This window comes from Rhipicephalus sanguineus, chromosome 1 (assembly GCF_013339695.2).
Source record: "Rhipicephalus sanguineus isolate Rsan-2018 chromosome 1, BIME_Rsan_1.4, whole genome shotgun sequence".
NCBI lineage: Eukaryota > Metazoa > Arthropoda > Arachnida > Ixodida > Ixodidae > Rhipicephalus > Rhipicephalus sanguineus.
In genome coordinates, this window is record NC_051176.1 from 65,438,469 (window position 1) to 65,461,327 (window position 22,859).

The 22,859-nt window shown below is 45.2% G+C and overlaps 1 protein-coding gene across 2 annotated transcripts in view; it reads right to left on the minus strand.

Moving 5' to 3' along the window:
- LOC119392405 (sorbin and SH3 domain-containing protein 2-like) overlaps positions 1-22,859 on the minus strand; it is a 231,434-nt gene that overhangs the window by 50,023 nt on the left and 158,552 nt on the right. Inside the window, exons 18-19 of one of the 2 annotated variants that reach the window (XM_049414573.1) lie at positions 21,149-21,205; positions 17,622-17,737 (exon numbers count right to left, since the gene is read on the minus strand). In XM_049414573.1, the coding sequence (XP_049270530.1) occupies positions 17,622-17,737; positions 21,149-21,205 (173 nt within the window). The remainder of the gene's footprint in view (positions 1-17,621; positions 17,738-21,148; positions 21,206-22,859) is intronic. The other variant, XM_049414575.1, reaches the window with a different exon arrangement.

Here is a 22,859-nt window from a genome sequence, read left to right on the forward strand (position 1 = left end):
CCGACCGAGGCACGGGCGCAGCGTGTCTCCGATAACAAGCTGGCGTCCGGTAATGGCGGCGCTTCGGGGTCGTCTGCAGTGCCGTCTTACGAGCGGTGTATCGGAGTATGGCCGAAACGTCTCAGCTGTCATCGTTCCAAACGATATGCGCGCAGGTTTTCTTCCATGGTTGGCAGAGCGATGATGAAAACACTACGGCGTTCGGGTGCACACCCAACATTACCAAACGACGCGCAGTTTTCAAGCACGCGCGATAAACAGTGCGATCGGCTCCGCTCGACGAGAACGACGCAAGCCGACCGAAGTGGCGGCACAGACCACGTGGTTGCGCCCAGACGTCAGAGAGAAAAAAATGAAGAAAAAAAACTCCGCCGGCGCTCTTGGGCGGAGCCTCGCTCCTCTGCGCTGCCTCCCTCGACTCACTGCCTAGCTTTCCGCGCGCTCGCGGCGTTGAGTTGAGGGAGAAAGCTGCGGAACGTGATCTCTATAATTTGGTAACACCACTTAGACTTGACGGATTCGAAAAATTTTTGCGGCATATGACTCGTGAAGAGTCATACGTCAATAATGAGACTATTCCAATATAACTAAGAAAGGTGTTGCAGGGCCCCTTTAAGAGGCACATTACAGTTTATTAAGTATGTTATTTCTTGCATGTTCTAATATATCTCCTGCATGACTTCTATAGTTGGTTTTTACCAACAATACACATAGATATAACAAGTTTATTCACCAAGCATGCACTATCGCGATGGAAAGAAACACGAACAGCGGAACAGTGGCTTTCGGCCCAGTCGAACTCCGACAAGCCTTGACTGTCACAAGGTGAATCTGTGCTTTCAGCCGGCGTCACCATAGCGCTAGAATCTTGCTCTGGCTGGCACTATCACACCGCGTGTGTGTTCCGAGTGCCAAGCATGACTGGCAGATGATAAGCACATGCTTATCATCTCAGAGGGGCCAGATGCATTGTCATTGTATAAAAAAAAGCACTATAATAAAGAATGGTGCTCATTCTTTATTATAGTGCTGGCATCCAGTTTTTTTCATTTGCTTAGTGCACATATTTATCAAAATTCCTTCCCCTCCCCCCCTGCTGTATTACTGCAGTAGTACCTGCCGTACTACTGCACACATCATTTCCAGAGAGCAAGAAACAAAAAGTTCGTGCAACACCACTGCAGCTCAAACACATTAAGAAAACGAACTGCTCAAAACACCACAGAAGAAGTCTCTGCACTACAGTAACTATGCACAAGATTTTCCATAGACACAGTTTTACTTTCTGATATCTTCTCCTATTATGCTTACATGAAAACAGTGACAAGTACTAAAGACATGGACATAAAGTAAAAAGGCACACATGCCATGCCTTGTCCTTTTCTGTGTGTCTTTCCTACATTCCAATCATCTGCACTGCCCACTGTTATAACCAAGCACTCTGGCTATATAACTTTTTTTTTTTACACCAGAAAAACTGAAAGAAAAAAAAGAATGTTTTGCATTGTAACGAAGTCAGCTGAAAACTTCTAATTTCAGTATTTGTCACCGTGATGATAAACAGAATGGCTGAAAGTCTGGCGCTTACACTATATATCAGTGAAGATTTTGGCAGCGAAGCTCACATAATCTATTTGCACACATTAAGAGGAAGAGCAGAAAGCTCTTCCAATAAAATCAATGGCAGTAAAATGTAGCAAAGCTTTAAGAAGTCCACGCCTTCAGGGACTGCCGTGAAAAAATAAATAAATACAGCTCAGACCACTTATAACGTAACCGCTTACAGTGCAGTGCCGGCTATAATGCGGTTTTTTCTGACTCCCGTTTACCCTCCCATAGAACTCCATGTATACGCATACCGCTTATTGTGCAGTCCCCCGAGATGAAAGACCGGCTATAATGTGGCTGCCGGAACGTTCTCAGAGATGCGAGGGAGTGAGCGTGCTTCTCAGCAGAGAGAGGAGGGGGAGCGGTTGCGTGGCCGACGGAGAAGCCTTTGGCCCCTTTGGCCGCTTGACATGCGCGTTCCGCTATGTACAGGCGCCCACTTCCGCATCAAGAGCGCGTTACCGTTGTCTGTCTCCGTCGAGAAAATAGTTGCTTCGTCGTAGAGCGCAGATATCACGCATGCAACCTCGATTTCCCCCGCAAGAACAATGCTTTGAGACACGATTGAGCTTTCGCCTTTGCCACCAACAGGCGGACTTACAAGTTTGAAAGGCTTTTTCAGGATAGTTGCCGTGGCTGTTCTCCCGACCGCTAACCGAAACTTCATTTCACGCGTGATGCCCTCGGTTTAGCTCGCGAGCGCGATCTCTTCTACGTCCAATCTCCGTGTTGTCTAGGGCAAGCTTCTCGCGACGGCATGCCAAGTTGCAACGCGCACGCTAGGCCTAACAAGCGCTAGCTGCCATGTCGGCGGCCGCGGACTACAGAAGTTGCGGTTTGGTGCCGAGTCAATGAAACATTTTGCAGTTGGTGCATTTAGAAGGGGTGACTTACATCTTTAACAAAAATGCGGGCGTGCGTGTTAAACACTCAAGCGGTGGTTTGTGGTCGCCACCGTTTTCGACATCGCGCACGCGCAGTGTGTTACCGCGGCGACTTCCCGTGACGGTGAATTTTTTCCGCGTTCGTTATGTCGGCACCGCAGGTCCGCGGACGCTAACCGTTCAACATTTTCAAATGTAACCAGATGCAAACTTACGTCCCAGTCGCATGCCTCGATAGTTGGAATCGCGTGCATGCCTGTTGGTCATGTTTTGCGCAAGTGCAGCATTTGAAGAAGGTTGTTTTGGTTATAGTGCGGTACCGCTTATACAGTAAAAGCTCGTTAATTCGAATTCCACGGGAACGCTGAGCAATTTCGAATTAAACAAAATTCGAAATAATGAAAGTGAGCAAAAATGGGTGGATTTCGGGGGTGGGGGCACGAAAAATATTTATTGGCCAAAAAAGTCGGTGATGACCATCTGCTTCTTTTCTCTGAATGCCACAGCTGCGGCTCTCTGTTCCAACGTGCGGACGCGGCGCAGGGAATCCTCTTCACCCTCTTCACAGCTCAAGAAGAGACGCGCCACATTAAGTGCCTCCATCACCGCAGAAGCTGACGGGCGCACAGGCGCTTCGTCATCTTCATCTTCCTCACCTTCTGGCTCTTCAGCAACAGGCTGCGCACCGGCTACTTGAGCGATAATGTCCTCATCAGTCAGGGCACCACACACCGATGCACCGGTGTCAACTTCAACATAATCGGCAAAACGTACGCCCGAAGAGTGTCGCGCAATGCCACTGGCATGAGCTCCTCAGCCCCGTCCACGTCGACGTCACAACTATCCTGCGCACTTCCAGCTGCAAATCCACTGTGGCGGAAACAGTTTTGCGATTGTGGTCGCGGTCACCTGTTCCCATGCGCGCACCAACATGTGCATGGCAGTGAGCAGCGTAATGCCGAAGTCCTTCCTGTCGCCCGCGCACAAAATCATTCTCTCAGCATGTGACGCCTATAAAAGCACTTGATGTTCCTTATCGCACCCTGGTCCATTGGCTGTAGGGCCGCAGTCGTATTTGCTGGAAGGAACACTAACTTTGTTGCTCTCAGCTCAACGTCGACTTTGTGCGCCGAACAGTTGTCGACGACAAGAAGAACGCGTCTGCTGCCCAGTTCCATTCGCCTGTCGAATTTCAGTAGCCACTTCCTGAATAGGTCACCTGTCATCCAGGCTTCTTGTTTGCGGCGTACTCCGTCGGCAGTGACCGAATGTTTTTGAAGCACCGTGGCTTGAGTGCTTTGCCAATCACAAAAAGGGGGACCTTTTCCGTACCGGTGATATTTGCGGCGACCAGAACAGTGACATGCTTTTTGCTGCGCTTGCCGCCGGCACAGCTGTCTCCCTTGTAGGTGATCGTCTTGTCTGGCTGCAACTTGAAAATAACGCTGTCTCGTCAGCGTTAAACACATCCTGTGGTGAGTAGCTCTCCAAGTACTGCTGCAGGGTGTCGCTTCTCCAAGTAGCGCATGTTTCGGCGTCCACTTCCTTTGCCTCGCCGGATAACGTGTGGAATACGAGATTGTGCCGCTCCCTGAAACGATGAAACCATCCCTCGGAGGCGACAAGTCTTCAATGTCCAAGCGCAGGGCGAAATCGGCTGCCTTGGCCATGATGATAGGCCGCTCAATGCGATACTCTGGGCTCTCATTTCTTTAACCCAGATAATCAAAGCTGACTCCAGTTCCGGGAACTTCGCTGTCCTTAGCCTTTTTCGACTGCCGCCAAAATCCTCGGCTTCATAGGCGTTTTCAATGGCCGTCCTGTTGCGTATGTAGGTTGACAACGTGCTCGGAGGTATGCCGTGCTTCCTCGCAATTTCGTATTTGCTCGAGTTCCCTTGGTCAACCTCTCACAAAATCTCCACCTTCTCCTTGACAGTCTTCGCGCAGTAGTTTCCCCGCGGCATCTTGCAACTTCGATGCGGAATAAGACGGCTTGACGGCGTGAACGAACAACGTGCTCGAGGAACAAAGTGACGCTGTCGGGTGCGGTCTAGGACTGCTAGGACTACTCCGCCGACTCCTCAGCGTCCCGCGGGTCCCGCGTATACAAGTGGCGCCAGGCGCTGAGATAGCGGGAGGGCTACGGAAAAAAAAAAAATTGCTCCCTGGATTTTGGAGGCCATACTTTGCTCGCCCTTTGCTCGGAGGCCACTTGAAGCTCGAAAAAACCGGTCGTGCCACTCATCGTTCGGCCGTAAAAGCTTCCACTAGTGTTTGACGATGATGACGCTCAGCGGTGCGCGCTTCGAATTATCCGTAGAGGCGGCAATTTCTGTTCGAATTAACGAATCGTTTTACACATGGTCTCCTATGCACTGCGGACCGGACTGCGGCGACCATTTCGAATTATCCAAAATTTCGAATTAATGAGGTGTGAATTAACGAGCTTTCACTGTAGTGCGGATATTCGCGACTCCGGCGACTTACGTTATAAGCGATCTATGCTGTAAATGAAAGGTGAGTACGTGAATGCATTGCAGATGGCTACTCACTACACAGGACTTGCAGGTGGCTTGGGTGACACTGTCGTTGACACTGTAAGAAGTACACATGAGCTTCTGTATACAATGCTGAAAGAAGCACGGAAAAAATTCAAGTTTCGAAATCAAGCACACATGACTGACAAGGCTATGGCAGAGTGACCACCTCCCTACTAGCGAAATGCGGGACACGCTGAGCAGGCTGTGGGGGGTGGGGGGGTGGGAGGTTGACACAGCACAATGGGAAATTAACTACAATAATTTATGTTTTAACTTCTGGCGAGCAATTTTCCCTTGCAATATTTTGTCATCTCTGAAACAGGGGGAAAAAAACTGGGGCAACTATGTACTAGTGGTACGAAGACTGAGGAAGCAGCGGGGCTGGGGTGCAATCGCGGAACGATTCCTTATGCCATATTCTATGCCATTCTTATCATCCACCACTCGCGGCTGGCTGATCGCATTGATAACGCTGACAGACCATCGTTCTGGCCACTGGCCAAGCGTGAAAAGCACGAAAGGCATTGGAATCGGAAATAGCATTGTTCCGCGATTGCACCCCTGGTGACGTTGCCCTCCTTTCCCTCCTCCTCACCCTCCCTTCCCTTTCCCACCCCTTGCTATACTCTACATGGCTCTGCTTGCTCTCTCTTTCTCCCCTTTATTCCTCTCTATTTCTCTCTCTCTCTCTCTACTCATACTCTCGCCTTCTATCTTCTCTTTCTTCCCTTTCTTCCTATCTATTTCTCTTTTTCTCATTATCGCTCTGAATTCATTCACTCGCCCATCAGAGTTATTGCATTTCATGCCAGACAAATCGGCGCACGTGTTCTGGGAGTGAAGCAGGACATGAAGAAGACGATGAAGAGAGCGTGTGCCGGTTCGTGATTAAAGGGACACTAAAGGCAAATATTAAGTCGACGTTGATTGTTGAAATAGTGGTCCAGAAACCTCGTAGTGCTGCTTTTGTGCCAAGGAAGTGCTTATTTTTAAATAAAATCACGTTTTTAGTGGTCCGCATCGCGTTAGCGTGCTTCAAATCTCCCGCCTGAAAATACGACTCTCATACATCACTGCTGCCGTGCCCAACGTTGCCCGCTTTTACTGCGCGGCCGCCGACACTAGTAGCAGCCGAGCGGAAGTAGCGGGACCCACAGTAGCAACAATGGCGCTGCGGCAAAGACTTGCTCGGATGGGCACATTCAAAGCCGTCACCAAGTTGCGGTTGGTCTCGTAATCCTCAGTACGAAAGTGCAGCGAGCACACACGCAGAGGTTTTGACTGTTTAGCACACTGGCGCATGGCATGACACTAAGCCACTTCGAGCGTAAGGGTTCATTCCGCAGCACCCAGTGAAAAGACACACCGGTTTCCTTGCTGCAGCACTGGCGTTGTGCACCATTCGGGCATCCGGCAATATCACACGCATGCGACATTTTGTCGAACTTCTGTCAGAGCGACTTTCACGAGAGCGCAAAACACGCACGGCAGTACGCGATCCCGAAGCTATCACTGAGATGGGCGAGGCACAGTTCGGCGAAAACGGAACCTTTGAACCATGTTTGAACCACGCGCGCCGTTCCCCATGGCAACGCCACGGAGGTTTTGTTTTCCATGAATCAAGCGGAAACGAACAAACAGCATTTTATTACGTCTTTTGTTGCTCGCAATGTTCTTTTTTTACTGCTGCTAGTTTGATTACTAGTGATTTATTGTAGGCCGACTTCCCTACGTCATCGAGTCACTTCGAAAATGTCCCACTCGTGGCGCTCATCATGTGATACATTTAGCTTAATTTCTCGGTAAGTAGGGCACTGCTGTTGATAATATTGCCGTTTTAGAAGTTGTCATACATTGGGCTTTCACTCTGACATAAATTGTTATTTGCCTTTAGTGTCCCTTTAACGACAGTTCTCTGATTGTCACCACACAGCATAACAAAAGGCTTAACCACCCTGCTGTAATAGAGCAAATAGAGCAGAAGTTAAAATACATATCTGTGTTGAAGTTCAAAACATACTTGCCGCCAACACATGGCGGAACGGTGGGACGGTGCACGCAACTGCCGCCAGAAGCATCCGTCGCCGCCATGAAGCATGCGACTAGCTGAATTTTTCAAAAACTTGGAGTGCTTGCAGCTGCCACAACATCAAATAGGGGGGACAGATGCAGCTGAACTGAAGGTGCTGCCGACTACTAATACTAAAGGGTGAAATGCAGGACATTTTTTAATATTTTCATATCTCTTGCATGATGCGGGACAGTAGCCCTCAATGCGGGACAGTCCCATGAGTCATGGAACAGGTGGTCACCCTGGTCTACGGTATGCAGCGAAAGTGTGAAAGTCCCTGCAATTGTGTGTATTTGTCGATGCAGGTAAGAAGGTAGCAATGACCTTGGCATAAGGAATTGGGCCGACAATGCTATTCTAGCTGTCATGTTGAAGTACCAGTACTGTGAAAAGCTGCTTCTATCACATAAAGTGCAAGCTACCTATAGAAGGCTTTGCCAGACATACCTATCTCTTGTGGCTCTGATATGACCTCGAGGTATGCAGCAGGACAGATACCACGCTTGGTGCCCATGCGGCCCTCATACCAGTTGGAGTCGACTCGCCGCACCAGCACCACTGTTTCCCCCTGTCAAATGTAAAAAAAGGAGGCATAACTAATGATGTCATGACAACAAAGAGCCCCATACTGATACTTCTGCACTCCCAAAGGTCTCCCAGAAGATGCACAAAAATGGAATTGTGCAAAGCCAAGGCTGAAGGAATGCTTAGATGAAGCCTAGACTATGAGCCCTACATCAAAAATGCAGAGTTTAAAAAGAAGAGATGCAAACTATGTACAACACGCACCCTGAAGAGAGACAGCTCGGCGGGCGTTTGGGCCGAGAAATTGAACTTGGCACGAGCCAAGCCTTCCAAAGCACGCTTTGGCTGCAAGTGTGCACTTTCAGCGGGGATCACCTGCAAGGCACGAAGAAAGCAAACAAATTACATGGACATTTTGACATTAAAAGTCAGAACTTTAATCTGGCGAATTTTAGCCAACATCACTACCTCTTTCCCACAGTGCTAAGATATAACTCATCACAGCACCAAGATATTGCCTTGACAAAATTAGTTACATGAAACTAATTATGCTATAAAAGAGCCATTCAATCAAATCTGTGAGGTTACAACAATTTATTTAGGTGGTGCACATTGAAATACTACTCCATACGTATAAGCTAGGCTTGAGTGAATAGTAAATTTTAGGTTCTAAGCGAATAGTGATTTGGTCGAATAATTTCGAATCAAATTCAAATAGTATATATCACATATTAAAAGAAAAATGAGCATATTTGTCATGACCCAACAACCTGCATAATATTTTTAAAAATTGAAACAAAGCATGTGCAAATGTCGTTCTTTTCGGTTCAAAGGGAAGTGGAAGCAACTTTGAATAGTAGCAGGATTTGACTTTCGGTAGAATGCAAGTGATAACCTGTAAAATATGTTATGTTTTGAAATTTACTATACTTAGAGCATATAAGCCGGTATAACGAGCTTTTAAACTTAAAAAATGATGAATCGATGTGAGGGTACTTCGATGATTTAACCTTGAAGTGAGGCTTCGCGACAGTGTGGATTTTCCTTGGAAAGTTGTATTCACGGTACAGCACCCCTGCACTGCAGTGAAACCACCTTTACAGGAGGGTTACATGTGGTTCATATACGTCTATTCGTTCATTTCGAATACTTCAAAATTTAAAATAATTTCAGTTCGTTTCAAAGCGAATTTGAATACTGTAATATTTGTTCAAATATTCCAACTGCTCAAATATTCGCACAAGCCTAGTACAAGTCCTTCCCTATGGTGAAAATCACTTTGAAAGTTTGCAAGTTTATTTGCAAGAAAATTCTGCAGATATGGCCATGAATATTGAACAACCTTTCTTAATCAGAAGTGTCACATACTGTGCAATGCCTGTGGTTGTGATGACTGCAGTAAAGATAATTATAAGCACAACCCGATGCAAAATTTTGTATAGAACTGAGACAGGAGCTGTGGTCCCAGCAGTTTGTTTTGGCAACTCAAACAATGTTGACCTCTTCACTGAGGTTCTAAAAATATGGGAGACAACACAACCCCTTCAATCCCATTATTTATTGGGCTACCTGCAGTTCTATAACTGGGGTTTAATGTATAAAAACCACAATATGACTATGAGGCGTGTAATAGCAAGAAAGTCCAGATTAATTTACATCACCCGGAGCTCTTTAATGTGCACTTAAATTCAAGCAGATGGTGTCATTACATTTTGGCCCCATGGAAATGTGGCCACCGTGGCAGGGAATTGAAGTTGAGGCCTTGTGCTTACCAACAAACACCAATGCCACTGAACCACTCCAACAAGACTTCATATACAGTAGCCAGCACAAAATTACATACTGTCAAAAACTTACCCCCAAACAAAACCATGTCATGTGACCATTCAAGCAATGCACTTTATTGAGTAGCTTAAGGCAAGTGCAGTAGAGTAAACGGCACCTGAAAACTAGTATTTATGCAGAGAAGAATGCCTACATCTGTAAACATAGGTATGAGCAAACAATTTTAAATGAGCTTCAATATCCTGAAGGAATATAGAGAAATATACACCAGTTCAGCATACACTCATGGAAGCAAGTCTGATGACGGGAAGAGAGAGGCTTGGCAAGCCACAAGAGATACAAAAACAATAATTGCATGAAACCCCAGCTGACAATTTAGGTATGTGCCAATTAAAACAGTGTCACAGACTTTGTCAGCGTCTGCTCAATGCTAGTTAATTGTGGATTGCTGAAAAGCGAGCTCATGGCGATTCCGAAGCGAGAAAAGACTCAATATGAAAACTTCACTCTACATTTTCTGCCACACAATTGGCCCAGATAAATGACAATACCTTGAATTTTTCTATAGCCGGCTTGTACCATTAACTCAGTGCGCTGGGTGAATTTCTCACTTGTACAATGAAATCTCATAATCCTCCAACAGCCCATCCACTATTCACCAACTCTGCCTAAAAATTAAAAGCACAGAGAGGGGCATAGAGAGAATACCCAACCAGAATTAGCCTCATATTAATTTTCCTGCTGGTAACACTGAATGAAAATGTAAACACATAGGGCCACACTGTGGAGATGCTGCTCCTCTCCAGTAGCTGCTCACCTCGACGTAACTGACGGGGAAGATGCCAACGAGGCCGTGGTGCTCCCCTTCGTACCAGTTGGCATCCACTTTGCGCCGGATGTAGACAAGGTCACCTTTGCGCAGGTTGATCTCCCTGCCACCACATGGTCACCAAGGAGGAGAAGGCACACTTTAACCAAGCCATCAATGCAGTGCACACAAATGCCTGAAGCCAAAAAATGTCTTGACAGCAACAGGAGGGTTCACAGACAACATGGTTAAAGTAAGGCAAAGCAAAGTATGCAGCGCTAATGAATGAACTGGGTCCAACATTCTCAAAGAGCGCCTGGGATATACGGGAGGATTTGCAAAGCAAGAGTGCCAATTAAGCTGGCCACTTGGGAGTTAGTCTACCAGTCTTACCACGAGGAGAGTCCTGACACATTAAGAATGCACATGTTACAAACAGTAACGGAACATATGGTACTTTTTCTTCAACAGTGCAGAACAATGGCAGCTAGTCAGAGCATTGGTTCCCACACTAATGCCTTGGCTGTGGAAGCCAGGGTACTGTGACACCAGAAGAAAGGCATTAGAATGAAAGTAAGGTGAGAAGAAAAAAATGGAGACAAGAATTGCATTCGTCAAGGTGTAGAGGTGATTCAAACTGCAAACAATCTGGCTGCACAGTACAGTAGTAAATAGGTGGCTTTCCCCTCCACCCACTAGATATGCCATGTGGTTCTCTTAACACATCTGCGAGGCAAACATACAATGGTAATTACAGATATTTGAGGTTTTATGAGCCACACCCTCACACAATCTGATAGTGAAGCTTCCCATAGTAGGACACTTCATTGTAATGCAAACATAATGTTGTGTTCTTCTACAGATCCAAAAGAGCACAATATAGAATGCTGGGCTATAAATGTGCCCAAAGAAGTGCTAACATAATGAGTTTGAAAAGTCTGAGTGCAGATGTGGCCCTCAAAGATATCGCCACACGCAATAGTAATAAAACTAATTTACCTTGAAATGCCTCTTTGGAGTAACAAGCAGGCATTCGCACTGTTGTGTTACAGAAGCCAGAATGGCACGATGATGATTCATGATGGAGTTCAACATATTAAATGAATATAAGGCACCAAAAATAGCCCAGTGGTGGTCGAGTCAGTACAGAATTTGGATCAATTTTAGGAGCAGGAAAAAAAGCTGATTTGGAGTAGATCCGAAGCAGGCTTGGAGCAGAAGGAGCTGTGTTTTGGAGCAGGCTTGGAGCAGACAAAACAGAGTTTGGGATTACTTGGAGCAGTACAGTCTTACTTTTTGGTGCATGTTCTAATTAGTGTGCAAATACAAAATGCTAGTGTAATGTAAACAAGGAAACAAGACCTCGAGTCACAGAGCAGCCATCAATCAGGCTCTTCACACAAAAGAATAAACCACTGCAGTAGTTATAGTGCTTGGCTGCTGACCCGAAAGATGTGGGTTCAATCCCGGCGCGGCTGTCACATTTTGATGGAGGCGAAATGCTAGAGGATATTCAAGGACTGCTACAAACCCTGCATAATAAACACCTAGCTATGGAGTAGGATAAAATTAAATAGAACCTCACAATTTTCGTCTCATGATTATTGTTATTGTATAAGTGTATTGTGAACACTTGAGTATAAATTCAAAGATCTTGAAGCAGCTGAATAAGAGTGTTCAGAAAATTTTGGCACAAATACTGAAAGCAATAAGGAATGGTGGTCCTCTATATCACATTAGAACACACGGCTGTAGACGAAAAATGAATATCATTATCATAGTATTTGACAGAAAAAGACTTGTAAAACAATGCAAAGCATTTTCTTCCTCCATTAAGCCGATCTATCCCTCATCATCATCAGCCTGATACGTTCACTGCAGGGCAACGGCCTCGCCCATGTTTCACCAATTAATCCGGTCCTGTGCTTGCTGCGGCCACGCGATTCCCGCAATCTTCTTAATCTCATCTGCCCACCTAACTTCCTCTCTCCCCCTCGCGTGTTTGCCTTCTCTTGGAATCCAGTCAGTTACTCTTAATGACCAGTGGTTATCGTGCCTACGTGCTACGTGCCCATGCCCATTTCTTCTTCTTGGTTTTGACTAAGATGTCCTGAAAGGGACTGACAACCGATTTTTCTTAACCCAGTTTTTTACGGCACAACAAAAAGCTCCCCCTCAGTAGTGGTTCAACCTGCAGCGGTTAATTACAAAAGAGCGTGGACATTTTGTAAGCAGAATTTTTCGATCTGAGAAGCCGCTAAAAAAAGTTCCAGTCCCTCCTTCAGCAATGCTGAGAAATCAGTGATGCCAATAGTTTTCCTCGCAAAATATTCATTACTCTCAACATTCTTCTTTCGCAAGAATGAGTGCAACTATGGTTAACCAGCTTCATTTTGACGTTTTCAACTGTTCTTTAATATAAAAAGCAGGTAGAAAAAGTTTCCCGAACGCTCGTTGCCCCGTGAAGTCCTTTTACTGCCTCGCGAGCCAGGCACTCCTCGTACTTCTCTAACTTGTCGGCAGGTGCAGGGACCTTTAAGCTAACGACTTTCATGCGGCTGCTCATGAGCATCAGATCATACATCAAGCGAACGTGGCACCACTGTTCTGCTCAGTACAAACGAAGGTATAGCTGCACATTTTAAGTTAGACAAGATTGTAATAAAAAAGTGTGCTGCATTTCAACACTAATCTAGAGACAATTAACCGCGTACACCAGTAAAGGTCACGTGATAGGTATCATGTGCATCTTGGCTTTTTTGCTGTGTGGGGCACCAAGAGTCATTTTTCCAGACTTCAGTAAAGAACTGTCTCCTTAACACGTTTCTTCCCTGACCCAAGCGAAACTCTGTCTCTTTTTGTCCCTTCACAGGTTACACCTATCATTTTTCTTTCCATGGCTCGCGGCGTGTCCTCAATTTAAGTTGAACCCTTTTTGTAAGCCTCCAGGTTTCTGCCCAGTAGGTAAGTACCAGTAAGATCAGCTTTATATGCTTTATTTCTTGAGGGATAGTGGTAAACTGTTATTCATGATTTGAGAATACCTGCCAAGGCGCTCCACCCCATTTTTATTCTTCTAGCTACTTAGTCTCTGGTTCAGCTCCGTGGTCATACATGTCCTAATGCTATTCCTGTACCACTTCCAGTGTCTCGCTGCCTATCGTAAAGCGTTGTTCTCTTCTTAACTGTTGAACGTTACTTCAGTTTTCTGCAATTAATTTTCAGACCTCATTCGCTTTCCTTGTCCAATTTAGAACATAACTTCCAATTCGTCTCCTGTGTTACTCATCAGCAGCTCGAAACGCAGGTTACTAAGGTGTGCTCCATTACTCGTATCCCTAACTTTTCCCAATCTAAGCCCCAAAAACCTCCTGTAAGCTGTGGTCAAGATTGGGGAAAGTCTTCCTGCCTTACACACTTCTTTATTGGAATTTAATCATTTCTTTATGGAGGACTATGGTGGTTGTGAACATGTAGATTTCTTCCAGTATGCTGTACATGGTTCGTCCATGACCTGATTCCGCGTGCTTGCATGACTGTAATATTTCACCGAATCAAATGCCTTTCATAATCTATGAAAGCTAATACAGGGGCTGGTTCTATTCCGCGCATTTCTCTATTAGCTTATTGAATGCGATATGGTCTATTGTCGAGCAGCCTGCATGAAATCCTGCTTGGTCCTTTGGATGATTGAATTCTAAGGTGGCCCAAATTTTATTAGCTATTACCTTTGTAATAAATCGTACCTTTGACCAAGCACGGTGTTAGTTACCATAGGATGGTAAGGGTCTAGAATTCGCCTAGACTTGAGGAAGGAATGAAATAAACTGGTACACAAGAAGCTAATCAATGATTTAGCGCTAAGAGAAAAAGTACAGGAATTCTGGATCTCGCTCTAGAACAGATACTCTGCTTTAACCGAGGAAGCCGACCTCAGCGTTGATGAACTGAATGATAATCTGACAAATATCATAACGGAGTGTGCCACAGAAGTCGGAGGTACAGTCGTCAGACAGGACACTGGCAAGCTCTCCCGGGAGACGAAAAACCTCATTAAACATCAAAGCATAAAAGGCTCAAACCCAACAGACAAAATAGAACTGGCCGAGCTTTCGAAGTTAATCAATAGGCGTAAGGAAGCCGACATAAGAAGGTATAATATGGAGAGAATTGGACATGCTCTAAAGAATGGACCAAGCCTAAATGCGGTGGGTGAAGAGAAAACTGTGCACAGGAAAAAAAAAAACCCACGTATTCACTATGAGACAAGGAAGGCAACTTCATTACCAATATGGATAAAATAGTTAAAATAGCTGAGGAGTTCTACGGAGATCTGTACCGTAGCTGGGGAAAGACAGGGGAAGTAAAGAAAGCCTTGGAGGGAATGCAAAGAGGCAAAACCGCTGGTGAGGATCAGGTAACATCAAATCTGTTGAAAGACGGTGGACAAACTGTACTAGAAAAACTGGTCACCCTGTATACGACATGTCTTTGGACGGTGCGGGCATCAGAATCTTGGAAGGATGCCAACATAATCTGAATCCATAAGAAAGGGGACGTCAAGGACTTGAAAAATCACAGGCTGGTCAGCTTACTCTCCATAGCAAACAAGATGTGTGTGTGTGTGTGCGTGTGACACTGTGAATGAGTGATGTGCCACGGCTCATATGCCATACTTTTATTCTATTGCACGAGCACTTCTTCCTCGTCAGCTTCTCCTGCCATGGCTTGTTAAGTCTCTTTCTGTCTCTCTCTCTCTCTCATACATACATACACACACACGCACGCACACTACTGCTTTTTTTGAGATGCACTGCCAATACCATGAGGATGTGACAAGAAATTTCGTGGTACACTGCATAATACTATTTATGTATTACATAAATGAAGAACAATATATATTTTCAGAAGAATATCTTAGTGCACATAATCTTCTAAAAAATACTGTTAGCATTGGTAAAAACCACACAACACAATAACCATCACAAATTTAAAACGTAAGACCACTCACTTGGGGGATTGGGCAAAAAAGTTGTATAACACCTTCGCCAGGGTTTTCGGCTCAGATGGTCGGTATGTTCGACTCACGGTTGGCTCGAAAGAGTTCTCGTATCGGTCGAGTGGGATTGGAGACTTTTGTGATGGCCTGTGGCAAAAAGATCCACTGCGATCACTGAGAAGCTTTGTTACAGGAAAGAAAAAAATAGGGCAGAACTATAGGAACAAGCTTTACTGCCAAATGTTGCATATCAGAATGTGGCTTGTGAAATGCACACTTGTAGGAAAGCCAAGGTTTTGAAAGTTGAGTTTCAATAGCTGCCTTCACCTGCATTTCTTGACGTAAAATGCAGGTCAAGAACGTCATAATCACTGCAAATGCAGCTGCTATTGAACAAGTTGCAATTTATGAAATATACGCTGGGAATACGTGCAATGTTTTTCCGCCGATGTCTCTCCGTTGTTGCTTTTTTTATGCTTCGCATGGCGCGCCGCGCGCTGGCTTCGCTTGCGCAACAGAGCGCCCGCGGCGCGGTTGGTTTCAAAAGCGCGCCTCTCCATTTCTCTTGCTTGGAATGTGTGCCACGCTCGGGAATACGGTAATTTTTTTAATGCGCCAATGTTCTCCGTCTTTTTTTTTTTTTGCTTTCCAAAGAGGCGCGGCGGCTGTAGCCTCGCATCAGGTGCGCACGCGGTGGTTTCTCGTCTCAGGTGGTTTGCTTCTCGCGCCCGCAAAGCTTGGCTGTATTGGTTTCTAATCTCCAAAGGGTGACCGCTTGTTACTCTCTCGTTTATTGCTCCCCGGCGCGCGAATCTGTTTCCGTGCGGCGCTAAATTACCAAACGACGCCGCCGTATGGCCTGTTTTGGGGTCTCGGAACTAACTACGCTTTGGATAAGACAAGTATTACTGTAGTTTTTCACTCGTTTTGTTTCCGGACGGGCGCACAACCATAGTCTTCCGTGCGCTCACTGACGCAGTCGCTTACGCTATGAAAGCGCGCGCTGGTTGCGCTGCTGCCGGTGATTGAGCAACGATTCTTCCGAGCGGACTATTCCCCAAGCACAGAATTGTATTGGATTTCAGTTCGTCGACGAGGATTTTTTTACGTGCTCCGAAGATCCAGGAGCGAATCTGAAACGCGTACGCGGCGAGCCATGCTTCAAAGACATCACAGGAAAAATTTTTAGTGTTAGAGCACGAACGTTTTCAACCGGAAATGTACTCTGGTGCGCTTATTTTTGCATGTCTGTGATTTTTAATGCAATGCAAAATTTGTATTCTAAAAAAATGTGAAGCTTTTTTTTAGGATTCCTTGATTTTACTACAAATAAACCATACTGTGTATGTAACAACAAAACTGATTTTTTTGTCTTTACGCACGAAAAAAATTTTTAGCAATTTTTTTCTTGTGGAAATTTATTTCAGCAATAAAAAAATTACACATTTTTGGACTGGATTTCGCGAAAAAATCGACCCTAAAAACAGACCACCCCCTTCCCCCACCAGATCGAGAGAAAATGCATCTGTTATGCCCCATAATGCACAAATCAGAATTTCTGCAGTCTAACAGTCTTCACTCAAACCGGTGTGCAAGGGAAAATACAACTCACAACAGTTGTCATTGTGGCGCCTCATTTCCAGCTCTGCCGACTGACGCTGCTGCTTCTTGTGGAACTCATCCTCGTAAAACTTTCGCATCTGTTATGATAATGCACAAATCAGAATTTCTGCAGAGCTTCTCAAACCACATGTTTAACCCAACATTCAGAACGTACGAAGCTGGTTAGTATCAAGCGCACTGAGCTATTATCAGGCCCTTCTGAGTTTAACATAATTAACAACTATAAGGGGCCACATAAATTACAGGTGCTCAAAACTTTCACTAATGCTGTCATGAATAGTAACCACGTTCAGTCCCATAACGGTGCTGAAGTCACTATGTTCAGTCCTATAACAAACTCAGATGGAGACAGTAAAGCAGAAACACCACCGTATTCTGTAACTATGCAGGCTACACTGCTGTTTAAACAAGTAGGTGACAAGGACCAATCGTGCAACGAGGAGCTGTGGAATAAAGGTGGAGTCAAGCAAGACCTGGTAAGCCAAACACATAATAATGTTCAAGGCCCTTTGACATGCATGATGTGGCAAGCCTTAGGCACGAGTGATGATCACACAAGAATGCTCACCTACTGGAAAAAGGCAGGCTTTGAAAAGCCACAATACCAGAAAACAGTAACAAAGTAGGTCTTTTAAAACGTTTTTTCTATGCAGGCTGCTACAAAGACACTGCAATCACACCCCAAGTGTAATAAAACCCTCCTGGAAACTTTACGTGATTTCGAAGCAACTGGCATTAAGCCTTGGGTTTAAAAATGGCAACCAGTCAGCACTCACAGCAGCTTCCTGCCTCCGACGAAGCTCTTCTTCATCAATGTACTCCTTCTCCTCTGTGCGCACAGGCGTCTGGTAGTGAATGTTTACCTGCGACTCCAGGTAGCGGTGAAGCTGAGCTGCACAGCATATTACACCACTGTGCAGTTACACATCAGGAACAAACACATACACGGTGACCACTCAAATTTAATAGCGTCACTATTTTGCAGTAAAACACAACATTGAAACAAGGTCAAAAGTACAACAGGTTAAGAGGTTCCCCTAGACTGCAATAAATGATTAGATTTGCGGCTGGCAACAGACATGAAATGAAAAAGCGAAACACTCTTTTTGTAAATCTGTTTCCCCGAACAATTCACTCATATATCACTTCTGTGCTTTCTCCTTCCATAACAACATATTTTAAAGGTAATTAGTGCTATAATGCACTCAACATGTCAAATGGGCTAAGCACAAGTGGAAACTACTGTCGGAATGAGCAATAGTTAACAACCAATGAGTTCGAGCTAGTTGGTACTGCATACTTGACCAAAGTTGACTCAAAATGTTTGGACAAAAAGTACAAAAATGTACGGACAGGCACTAAGTTCCAAATGAAAATTTATTTCAAGGCGAGACATATATATCATATATGTGTGCCTGTCCGTGTCCTTTCGCCCGAACGTTTTGCACTTAACGGTGGTCAAGTACCAATGAGCAATGCAATTCAAAATGAACTGAAATTTTCAAGTACATGCTCCTTTAAAAGCATGTGCTTGAAAGGTGTTCTTGGTACAAATGAATTACAGTTGTCTCCCAGGAATTGCTTGCCAGTTCATGCATGTGCCATGCCCAATACCCGCTGTGCACTAGTTCCCCATGTGCTTCAGGAAGGTGTGCCTTGAAAGGGCATTTTACCTTGCATATGACACAATAATACTGCTTGCTCTACTAGAACACAACTTACTACTGATGCTAGCAATGGGCACTCCCTAATTTGCCAATTTATAGAATACAGTCTTTCTATGGAATCAAGCCTGTGGTGGCGACAATTGTGCGTTCAGTTTCGCTGAACAAATTTCCACTGCATACAACTATACCAAGGAGAACTTTCTGTATAAATGAAGAGAAAGCAACGCAAAGCGCACGCATGTAGTAGTATGCTTGAAAAAAGCTCCACATTTTCCTCGTCATTAGTTTAAGCTGGGGAAAAAAAATTTCATCTCACTCACAACAGCGAAATAAAATAAGACAAAGCACTCTACTGAGGATTAAGCATAATTTTTTTTTTTGCTTTTGCCATCATTATTCAGGCAAACATGGAACCATTGCATGAGTGAGCTAAGCTTACACAGTATTCACTTAAACTGCTATGAAAAGCAGCCAGACAACTTGTTAAAGCAGCATAATGCAGAAGTTCCAGCCCTGTAGCTCTCTACTTCATTGCCACAGAAAGTTTCTCGAGAGTATAGGAGGTGCATTAGGAAATGGCCCAATACGAGAACTCATTAAGGCAAGATCTGACATATATAGGTTCTGCCTGTGGGGGTGCTATCAACCCCTGTATTATCGTTTTTGCCTCATGGCGCCCGCGCATCGTAGTAAGCGTAGTTAGTTGCCGCCAAGAAAGGTGGAGCTGTGGTCCCGAGGTGGCGCCGCCTGGCGGGAGTGAGGTTACGCAGGGCCTCGAGGAGGTGTGCCGATTCTCTTATGGGGTTGGCAGCGTTCGTGGACGGTCATCTTTGGCGCGGGGTCCGTGGGGGTGATTCCGCAGCTCGGTCGCACGGACTCATGCAGTGAGTTGAACGTTGGCGACGCCGCATTTGTGGTAGATTGTGTGTGTTATGTTGTTTGTGTATTGCATTGGCATTAGGACATTTTGGCATGTTACTCCAGTTGTTTGTTAGATTTAGCTGGTGAGCTCACCGTTATGTAAAAGCTTTTAATAAATGTCCATGTGTTTGTTTGCACGACAGCGTGTGCTGTGTTTGTATGTTCAGAGAGCGGCTCTCTTTCAGACCCCACATGCCTTAAATAAAAATCTTGACAAGTTAAATAAAGAAAGACACTGACAATTACAGTATCCTCCAATGCAAAATTTGAGTGCAACAGCAGACAAAAAAATGCCCCAGTTGCCTCGCTCAATCTTTAAAAAAAAGTGTAAACACGGTAACATGTTGCTCACATGTAGCGCATTGTCTAGTGGCAGTGGTGCAGGCGAAATAGCGCGTGCGATGTGCGTCTTAAGCCCATGCCAGCACTTCCTTTTTGCAAATGGCTTTGGCGGATGCGCAGTGCTTTGGTTCCATATATGGAATCAGTGGACGCACCTGCCATAGGCCTTAGTAATGATGTCGTTGGCGGCAGGGTGACGGCACATGCTACTATGGCACCACCTCGTAGCAGGCCACCGCTGCGGAGTACATCTCGTGCAGCACCCTGCTTTCCTCCTCACACTTTTGCCACACTCTCCTCCTCCCCTTTCCCCCTCACGCTCTTTTTACTATCGCTGCCTTTTCCCCTCCTCTGCACTCCACACTCTCTTTATTGGTTCATACTTCAGCCGCAGTCATCTTCCTCAGCCGCCTTTTATACATGACATGCTCCTGTGTGGTTGCCTCGTGTTGAGTGCTGGTAACACAGACATCAACGCTAAACGCAGGAATGGGCGTCCAAATGTTGCACTCTAAAAGTAAGACTTGAAGCTTGGTCAAAAGCCTTTCTGCAACATCCGTCAATGTATAGCTAATGTGCAATGTAATCAAAATACAGACGAACACTGGAGAATAATTGTTTCGGTATTCCAGAGATTAAACATTTAGCTATGCACACAAGCATATCGAGTTAGGATTTGACTGGTTGCTTGTTACTCCCTCCCCAACGCTACACCTGCCCTGTGTGGAGTGCAGTTCATGGATAGCCCTAAAGTTCCTCCAGCCATATGGGACCATATAATACCCCCTGAAATCTTTGCCTGAAGGCATTTGTCTATTAATCAACAACAACAGAATGTTCCCACTGTGACAAGAGAAACACATCCATGACCTTGTTTGCTCTTTCTATGAAAATGTGATGAAGAAAGCTGTACCTACAATGCAGACACATTCTCTTTGGGCTCAAGCACATTTCATTAAGCGGAAAAATAGAGGTGACAATACTTGCGTGCCTTTTCAAATGCAACATTTAAGGCTTGTTTGGCCAAAAGAATAAAAACGGGATGTCTGCTACTGTTATTGTTACCTGCTGCATGCAGTAGAAACCTGCTTCCCAATGGCACTCACAACCAAAAGCTAATTGCCAAGGATGTTGGCAACCATTGAATTAGATGTTCCATGGTGGTGTATAGGTCTCATATTCAATGCCACTGTCTCCGCTTTTATGACGTCCATCAAATGAAATAAACAAAGAAAAAAGAATGCCAAGGAGGTGCTGCGAAGCAACAGCATTACCAAAACAAGAAAAAAAATAAGACAAGAAAAAAAAGACAAGTTCTTAAATAGCTGTCACCACATGCTACTATACAGGTAATGGGGCATGTGTCTTCCTACCTTCGTATTCGTCGAGGTCAGAATTGTCCGGAGGAGGGTATGGTCCAATGACGGGCTCTGTTCACAACGACACACACACACACGAGGTGCGGCAATTCAGTGATAACCCCAAGCACCTCAACAAGACACATGTCCCAGCAATGGTTGCCAGAGCGGTGTTTTGACAGCTGGGCCACATAAAACGGGGTCTGGGCCGACAGTGCCTCTTTGGTTATCAGATAACCCATGCAGGGAGTGTGCATGCAAAGAGACCAGCCTCATGCAAACAAGCTACACTCAAAGAATTGCAGTCATAACAGCCCTTTCAAAGAAGGTGAAGGAAAACAGACTTTGCGCTACCCGCCAATAGTAGCGGCCTCCTACCGTTACTGTGCCTGGCACATAGCACTGGTAGTAGCACTGATGGCAGATGCAGCAGCACAGAAATTACCTCTGTGAGCACTACAAGATATATGCACATGTTAGGTGCTTGCATTTCAACACGCTAGCTTACACACAAAGATAGACTTTAAACAAGCAGAGCAGTGGAGGACACAAATAAGGCACTGGAACACCTTTGTAAAACTAGTGGGAGGCAGTGCACTGCAAAGCAAATTTTGAACACTCATACCAGTGTGTCAAGTGGGTAAAAATACTAATTACATATCTTTCTTCCAGCCACAGCGGACTACACACGTGCATTCTGAAGTTATGCATGTGTGTTACCTCACAGGCAAACAAGCAATAAAGACTGGTTATAGCGTTCACAGTGTGGTAAGGCTATAAGTAAGAAAAATCCATATTTAATCTGATGAAAGCCTAAGTATGTGAGACTAAGCATGCTTGCTTTCCCCAGCTTGGTGTTGCCAGAAGGAGGCAATGATTTCCCACCATCAAGGGCTCTTGTCAGGCATAGGAAACTTGCCAGCCACTAACGGTGTCTTGCCTCTGCAGACCTATATTTATAAAAAAATAGCTCTGCATTTCATTTTGCCAAAGTTACACCGATCCTATCTCAACCTCTTAGTCACTACTATGTACACGGAAGGCAGAAGTTAAGGGCAAGATGGAAGCTTGAAGAGATGAAAAACTCGTTAACACGGGGTGTCCCTGGAGCCTGGCTCCAATGACACCCCAGGTTCAGAAATTTTTTATCTATTACATACACGGACACACAAATTCACTAAACACTGTAATGAGATGTCAAGTCTATTAAAATGAGGTTCAAAACCTTTCAGGTATGGTGCCTGTCACCTCAATAAAAAATTTAGCTTCAGCGGATTCACGACCATTTTCACTGAGGTAGTCCCTATCCACACATATCCACCTGTCCCAATGTTCCTGCTATGTTTATAATGTGTCTTTCCGGGAAATGCTGGAGATGAAGGCATTACTTGAGAGGAAGCTGTGCTAGAGCACTGCACGGGCCTGGGCTGGCCTGACAGCTGGGCTCAGGCTAGGTCAGGAATTTTCGGATAGAGCCCAGGCTGGGCTCGGGCATGTGAACTTCGAGCTCGGGTCAGGCCTGATTCAGGATTATCATAGGCCTGGGTCTTGCACAAGTCGGTAATATGCGCGGGTATGCTATATATAACTGCGTGAAACTACCTAATATAAATACCCACCCTTGCATAATTTTGAGTCGGAGATGGTTTTGCGTACCTGGTAAAAGTTGCACATATTCACTGGTCAGTAGCACTGTGCAATGAATCGCCATGAGGTATAACAAGAT